Here is an 8,184-nt window from a genome sequence, read left to right as displayed (position 1 = left end):
TAGGGATAGGAAGATGGGAACTGCAAATAGATTGAGATTGGAATCTAAAAAATAAACTGTCCCCGGAATTAAGTATAAAGCACTGTAACTCAGCTATTCAAGTTATAGTGCTGTAAGTCCAAGTAGGACCGAGATCTAGGATAGCTTTGGGGAGCTCTGAGTATGCATCTTATGAACTTGAGCTAATATATCTTAAGTCTCATCTTGTGTTCACAAGATAGTCCCATACAACGTATGTTAAAAATTTTTAGTAAGTTTCTGCAAAGAGTAAGAGGTTGCACAAAGAGTGGGTGTGGCTGTGACAAAGGTAAAAAAAATATGTGATTGCTGGAATGGATTAACAGAACTCCCGGACAGAAATCGGAGAGTTCACATTTTATGCTTATTTAGGCTTTAAGGTGAACTCGACATCATCAAGAGGGAAATCATAAGATCAAATAAACACATACCAGAGATATTACGTGTTACGTAAAAAAATAAAAAAGACTATACATAATTGTTCAGAAATTATTATTACCTAAGGACATAAATTTATCGCTAGAAACTAAGTAACGGAAAGGTTTTGCACAGTATCGCAAATGATTGAAATGTTTCACTTATTCGCCTTCTGTGAGTCAGTCCAAAGTTAATCCTTCAATTATCTGAGTACATGATCGTGTTCCCTTCAATGTTCATAGATTAGATAAGGTGTGACTATTAAACTGCCGATTCTTCTTTCTATGGCTATGTCCGATCTGACTTCTAAGGTATCAAAGTAAGTGAGCGATGCTTAATTTTTTTTGCTATTATATTTTAAATGCAATAAATTTCGTTTCTGCAATGTCTAAAAGTATCTCATTACATCTAAATTTATTTTTATGGTAGAAACAAACATTAAGTAATTTTGAATGAATGATTCTTCGGCACTTATAACAATAGTTTTGAAAAATAATGTATAGGTATAAATTGAAAGTATAGAATCTTAGATTAAAACGATTTAAGGGTTGATGAATGTTACTGAGCCAGCTTCTGGAACGAAGACACGAAAATTATGCTAAACATCACAATTGCAATATCAATTTAATTTTCTTTTTCATCAAAAATGGAAGTCTATTCTTGAAAATATAAAGGATTATAATGATGTTATTTATAATGAATATACAATTATAAGTCTTGGCACGGGGTAAAAATGATTCCAAATCAGTTATCTATTTCCAGATGATAGCTTTCACGATTTTACTGACGTTCGCAGCATGTTCGTTCACGAGAGCCATCAACTGTCCGATACCTGAAAATTTGCCAGTCAAAGAAGTCGATTATGACAAAGTGAGTTATACATTTTCGATTTATAAAGTTACAGTTTATTGCAAATATTACTTTACATTTTATCATATTTCTTCTGATAATCGCATGTTATTTTGCTGTGCATTAATAGAATGTGTTTTTTCTCATAGGTGTATTTCGTAAAGTTGAAGTTTTAGATTAGTTAAAATATTGTCGGCAACATTGCCTGGTAATATTGCAACCCACGATGAAAAATGGGGGGAAAACATAGTGAAGAGGCATCTCTTATTGAAATTTTTCCTCAATCAGGAGTGTCAAAAATACAAAATTGCAACAAACAGTCTTTTCATAGGCTTCTGCAAATATTTTATTTATTTCAAGGATATTTTAATACCATTTAACAGTTACGACGTGATATTTTATCAATTTTCGTATTTCTTAAATCCACTTTTCAATGTTCATTAGCAGCCGGTTTAAAAGAACCTTTGATGCTAAACTTTTTTCATGATCTGAAGTCTAATCAAAGTTACATCAAGTTCATCCTGTATGACACTTGTTTAAGAAACAATAATTTAGAAGTTATTTAAACAAATAAGAGATGATTATGAACATTTTTAAATGTTTGGAGAAAATGGTCAATTTTGAACCGGACTACGTTTTTTATTACTATGAATGTCACCTCTAGCTATTTATTTCTCGGTACTGGATTCGAATTCCGGCTGTTCCAGTTAATTATTGTTTCGGTCCAACTCCGTTTAACAGTGTATGTTGAGGGCTACTCGTAGATCACACCCAGCCTCCCACATTAGGTGGGTTACAGCCAGCAGTGGATACCATTATTAACCATGGCGGTAGAGGAATAAATGTTCAGTCAGAATACACTGTTACACAAGACGTGCATTTATAAGTGCAATGCTTATAACAAATTGGTTTAAAACAATCTGCACACGTCTTTTTGATTTTTATATTTTTCTTTCTTGGGCCAACATAGCAAAATTTTGTATTACCGTTTGTAATCCACAAGTTCTTTTCTTATTGTCTCAATAAAGTAATCAAAATCTCAATTAAAGTAAGGTTCTCATTAAGGCTCGTTTGAGAAGATGTAGGTTAATAATCTGCTGTGCCAGTTGTTTTATATTATATATTGGCGTCTCTAGAATATCTGGGGCCTGTTTCATAATGAAAATTAGTCTATAAATAAAAGTACACAAACTATAAAGTACAAACACTAATACATTTTTTTTTCATGATAAGGATGACTATTAGTGATATTACATGAGTTTAAAAGTAAAAAATTATCTGGCAGAATTATTTAAGACAGTGAAATTGTACCAAATACTACAAGATTGATAGTATTAGTTAGTACTTTATTATAAAACAGGGCCCTGGTGGTTGAACGCGATCTTGAACAAATCACCTACATGCACAACCCTTGTAAAAAAAAGTACTAACTCTCAAAGTACAGAACCCATGTTCAGTACATTCAGTTGTAGCGGTACAGGTCTTATAAATGCACATATATAATATATATTTTATCAAATCAGCTTTTAGGAAATTGGATAATGTTAGCTAACAAACCAGAATGGGATGAATGGTGCAAAAATGCTTCAGTCGATAATATCGAAAACTACGGGCTAAGAATACATGAAGAGTACTACAAATCGCAACTTCATTTTTGGCAAAGGCGTGTTACAAAAGACTTCGACATCGTTAAGCACCTGGAACCATCCCCGATTCTAGAACTCAAGGACAAGGCTTGGTATAGTGAGTATAATATTTTATGGACTAATTTTATTATTAATAAACCAAAGATAAAAAAGCAGGTAATGTAATAAACTAGTAAAAATGACAATAGTAGCTAGCATGAATAAGACGAGTGGGTATTCATGATACATTAGTCCTTATATAGTGAAAACCAGCAGTTGTACTTCAGTTACTAGGACCAATGTTGTTATTAAATTTTATAATATAAATTGGAGTGATATTGTTTTACTTAAGAATAGTGCATGCATTAAAATAGTCGGTTTCTGCAATTTTCATTTTATTATGACTAACATTAAGGCCTCAGGATTTCAAATATTTTATCAGTGAATAGTTAGGTTGTGGAGCGAGAGTTGGTAACGGTGCAATTTCTCAGACCCGCCTTATTTCGTGCTGACTACTATGGATTACCTCTTAAATACATTTTATAAATAAGGTTGTGAATTTTCACATTTTTTTTTTTTTTTTATCAGCTTAACCATACTACTAATGATATTCTATTTGTAAAATTAATTCCCTTATAGTTGAGTTTAAGGGGCATTCTCTGAAAGGAAGGAAATGTTTGAAAAATGAATTCGAAGTAAATATGTTTTTAAAAGTTTTTAGAATAACTGCCTAAAAAAACTATATTTAGTGAAAATTCACCAGTATATAAATTTGTTCTTAGGCCTGATAAAGGTCTACAAATCTGGCCAAAACATTGGTACTAATGAATTTTTTTTTTTACTAATTCGTGTTCTTCACTGATGCTCCCCTAACCGTATATATATACATATACGATCAACTTTTAATTTTAAAGCAATTTGTCGATTCTAATATATAACATCTAAGAAAGTGAGAAAGAGAGAGAGAACATTTCATAAAATGTTCCTACATTATTTTCAAATAGATAAAATATGCTTGACAGTTGACAAATCGAGGGTAATAAAACAAATATATTATTTATTACATCACTATTTTTTGTAGTGAGAGATAAAGAAATTGAAACGCTAGTTTTTGTGAACGATACTGTTCATTGGCAAGGAAAAAGTCGCAGAATCGAGTTAAAATAATTTTCAAAATAATTAATCGAAGAATTTTTTAATTGAATAAAAATCATATTGTAAATGTCAACATTCAATTGCTAATGAAAAAAAGTAATTAAAATGGTGCTTATACTTAACCTGTTAACTGGGGAATTCCCTTTTTATTTACTCAGCATATAACGGGCGCGAGTTCATTCACTAGGATGGGACTGTACGTCACGCCCAGAGAAAGTAATTTCATATTATTATTTTTTGTTTTTTATGCTTAAAATAAATGAAAAGACTATGAAATATATATTTTATTTATTTATAATCTTAATATTTTCTTGAGACTGGTAATTTTTTAATAAATAATTCAAACACTATCCATTATAGTCTCAAAACTTTTTATTTCTCTTATACGTCCAACGTTTCGGCCAATCCGGCCATCTTCAGGGACTCTAAAACTTCATGCAGGCTCAAAAACATTAATATCTAATTAGTCAATTATCAATTAAAACACAGTCAAATTTATTTATCTGCAGACACTATTCCTTAAAAGTAAGGTTGTGATAAAAGTTTTAAGGAATAGTGTCTGCAGATAAATTAATTTGACTGTGTTTTAATTGATAATTGACTAATTAGATATTAATGTTTTTGACCTGGGCAGAATAGCCTGCATGAAGTTTTAGAGTGGTTTAAATTATATGTTTTCAAAGTGGTATTGAGATTGTCCCTGAAGATGGCCGGATTGGCCGAAACGTTGGACGTATAAGAGAAATAAAAAGTTTTGAGACTATAATGGATAGCGTTTGAATTATTTATTAATATATTTTATTGTTCATTTATATATAAAGTACAAAGGAAAATACAAAATTACTATATCACTTTTTATTGGTTCTGGAAAATGTCTTTCAACTAAGCTTAGAGCTGCTTGTTGATGTCCTTGTGGTGGGTTTTCACTACGTTGGTATCTACCAATTTCTCTGCACACTCGATCAAAAAGTGTAATCGATCCAAATGATCTTGATATCTTTTGTATGTAATATATGTAGAGACATGTTTGGATGACTAATAATTTTGTTGTTCTAAATTATACTTTCCACACGTTTCAGGGCGCAGAATACATTTCTTAAACGTATTCATATGTCCTATCCGTATCCGATATTGTATACATTTGACGTATTTATACGTTCCACGTAGTTAACAGGTTAATTTGTATTTAAAGGAATTTTTTCAATTTAAACAAAGTGTATTTCAGATTATAAACAACATCAAGCAAAGTGAGCGTACGGAATTGTAATGGGTTCGCCCTGAATTTTATGTCAACTCAATCTACCTTTCTGTAAATTTACCTCTAATTACGCTTTTACATGATTTCAATTTTATTTGTCTATTGACTTCTTTTTATTTATTTATTCATTTGGAATTATGGAATTATGGGATTTTGGAATTATTTGGAATTATTTCAGAATGACTGCCATGGGGGTATTACCACAATTATCCCATATTGTGGAACCCCTGGAATATATTTTATAATAATTAAAAAAAGAAGAAACATAGGGGAAAATGTCTGCTTTCATTTAAATTTTAAATAAAAATAAGTGATTCCTTGAAACATTACTATAACGCAAATAACTATTTAAAACTTAAAGATTGTTTATTACTTAAATTAAATCACGTATTTACAAAACTTTTGTATTAAATAATTTGAAATTGTTCTAATAATTTTTTCGTCTTATATTGATATATTTTACAGACCACCTATGTATTAAGTTCTAATTGCATTTTAATCTTTACATAATATATGAGTTAGATTAAAATTTTCAGTTTTATTATTTTATGCACTCAGGATTTAGAATTTATGCGCTATAGTCTAATCTTTTATACACTACGGATATAAACTAATATAAAGTTTTAATGACATTTTAATCTTTATCTGATATACGAGATAGATTAAAATTGCAGTTTTATTCTTTTATACACTACAGATTAACCGCTGATATCTCGGTCCCGATAAGCGGGATATAAAATATAACTTAAATAATATTTATAATTACTTAAATAAACTATTTTATAATACATTTCATTTATATACATATGTATATATAAGAATAAAGTGAAAAAAAATAATAAATCACTAAGGGTTCGAAATGTTTCTTGTATTTCAGTTATTCCCCTGACACTGTTCAATTTAAATTGAAAATTCTGCAGTGAAATTTTTGTAAATATTTTTAAGTTTTCGCCATTTTAATTTTGAATTGCTTTTAAGAGGAAAGCATAAAACACTATCTGCCTTAATACAATTTTAGTTCCAAAATCCCAAGTATTCCAAAAAAAAAACTTATTATATTTTTTTCGAATAACGAGAAATTACCACTTTGTTACTTATTTTAACAAATATCATGGAAATTGATAATGTTATGATTTTTTTTCTTCTTCTTACCTCCTTTATTACTTAGATAAATAACATAATTAATATGTATCTAAATATATACACACGTGGTCCCCTTCCTATACCACATGCCATTGTAAGGGGTTGGGCTGGGTCCGCTGAAGGCTGGGGTTACAATATACGCCGAATTAGCATGAAAAATTCAATTTCATTCTACGGAAAAACTTCTTAATAAATTATCTGACTTTTCAAACAGACCATTATAGCGAGTAGGTTGGTCGATGTACGACATGCCACCATGTCACAATAGGAGATCATAACACAAAAAACAGGCAATCCTAGAGGACCTGAGATGGCAGACGCGCAGTTTTCATTTTAGGCCACTGGACATGAACACTTTATAGGCCGAAAATAAGCACTAAATAAGCCACCTTTACTGTCACGGACTCGTAAACCGATTGGTACAATTCCAGCCAAATAAAATTTATTTTTCAAAAAATAACATATAATTTTAACTTAAATATCATGGTCACATTACATGATAACTGATTAAAGTAATATTTTTCATCAAGTTAGGAATGTTTCGAAATAGTTCAGGAATTTTTAATGCCATTTGCATCAGGCATGAATGACCGACTGTTGCTTCAGGCTATAACGCTGTTTACAAAAAACATCGATTCCTTTGCCAGTTTAGACACAGAGATAACATCTCATGGGTTTGTTTTTCTTTCTATTTACCTCGAATATTAGAGGTATTTGGATTATTGTAAGTAAAGACCGAATATGGTCTTAAAAAATCAACAAAATTAATTTAAATATAAGAAGATGGTCAGGGTTGCGGTAAAAAAAAGATCAAATAGTTTAGAACTATTGTAATGTCCGACGTTTCGCCCCAATTTGCAGGGCTTCATCAGGGCTGTTCAAAGCGAAAGGTTGACCTGAAGGTTGAAAGTCAACCTTTCGCTTTGAACAGCCCTGATGAAGCCCTGCAAAGTGGGGCGAAACGTCGGACAACAAAATAGTTATAAACGATTTGTTCTTTTTTTGACCGCAACCCTGACCATCTTCTTATATTTAAATTTTTATAGTCAACTATATATTCATATATAAACAAAATTGATTATTTTCTTTTCTACCCTTCCCCACAAATACGTTTTTTAAGGTCTCTTGTGTTCAAATAACCAAGTTTCGAAAAATAGTTCATGTGAATGTGACCAGCCTCCCATAAGAAATGGAGGGATTACAATTCTTTCTTTATCCACTAGCGGTAAGAAAATAATAAAATCAAAGAAAAAATTACTTATTTTAAAAGAAATAAACTTCTCGATATATATTTTTAATTAGGTATTTCCTTTATTGTATTTAAAATTCAATATGCTATTTTGTATGTTATTCCTTGAAATGCAAAGTACTTCTCCGTAATTTGTATTTCGTAACTGAAAAGCACAAAATACTTTTTGTATCTCGCAATACTTCCCAACTCTCCATTAGTGTTATTTCTTTATCTATTTTTTATTTTGATATTTAAATAAGGACAAATATTTCAGGCTACAACACTCTTAAGTTACTAGTGATTGCAGCCGACTATGATCGCTACATCGTCCTCTATCGCTGTTTCAAGAAATTCTTCTTTATTTCAGGTATTTCATTAATATTTATTAAAATAAATACAATCGATATAATTTAATCGATAAGATATAATTATTAAAAATATTCAAATTCTAATTTAGTTTATTATGAAAAATATTTTAACATTATAAT

At 30.3% G+C, this 8,184-nt stretch overlaps 1 protein-coding gene across 1 annotated transcript in view; it reads left to right on the top strand.

Annotated features, from left to right (window-relative positions):
• Positions 1–617: 617 nt before the first annotated feature.
• LOC106685405 (uncharacterized) overlaps positions 618–8,184 on the top strand; it is a 14,044-nt gene continuing 6,477 nt past the window's right edge. The window contains exons 1-4 of the mRNA XM_067050928.1: positions 618–754; positions 1,198–1,305; positions 2,808–3,027; positions 7,971–8,063. Coding sequence (XP_066907029.1) covers positions 1,198–1,305; positions 2,808–3,027; positions 7,971–8,063 — 421 coding nt within the window. The 5' untranslated portion in view covers positions 618–754. The remainder of the gene's footprint in view (positions 755–1,197; positions 1,306–2,807; positions 3,028–7,970; positions 8,064–8,184) is intronic.

Source organism: Halyomorpha halys, unplaced genomic scaffold (genome assembly GCF_000696795.3).
Source record: "Halyomorpha halys isolate HHAL.00 unplaced genomic scaffold, Hhal_1.1 Scaffold691.1, whole genome shotgun sequence".
In the NCBI taxonomy this organism is placed as follows: Eukaryota; Metazoa; Arthropoda; class Insecta; order Hemiptera; family Pentatomidae; genus Halyomorpha; species Halyomorpha halys.
This window is presented reverse-complemented; position numbering and strand designations above follow the sequence as displayed.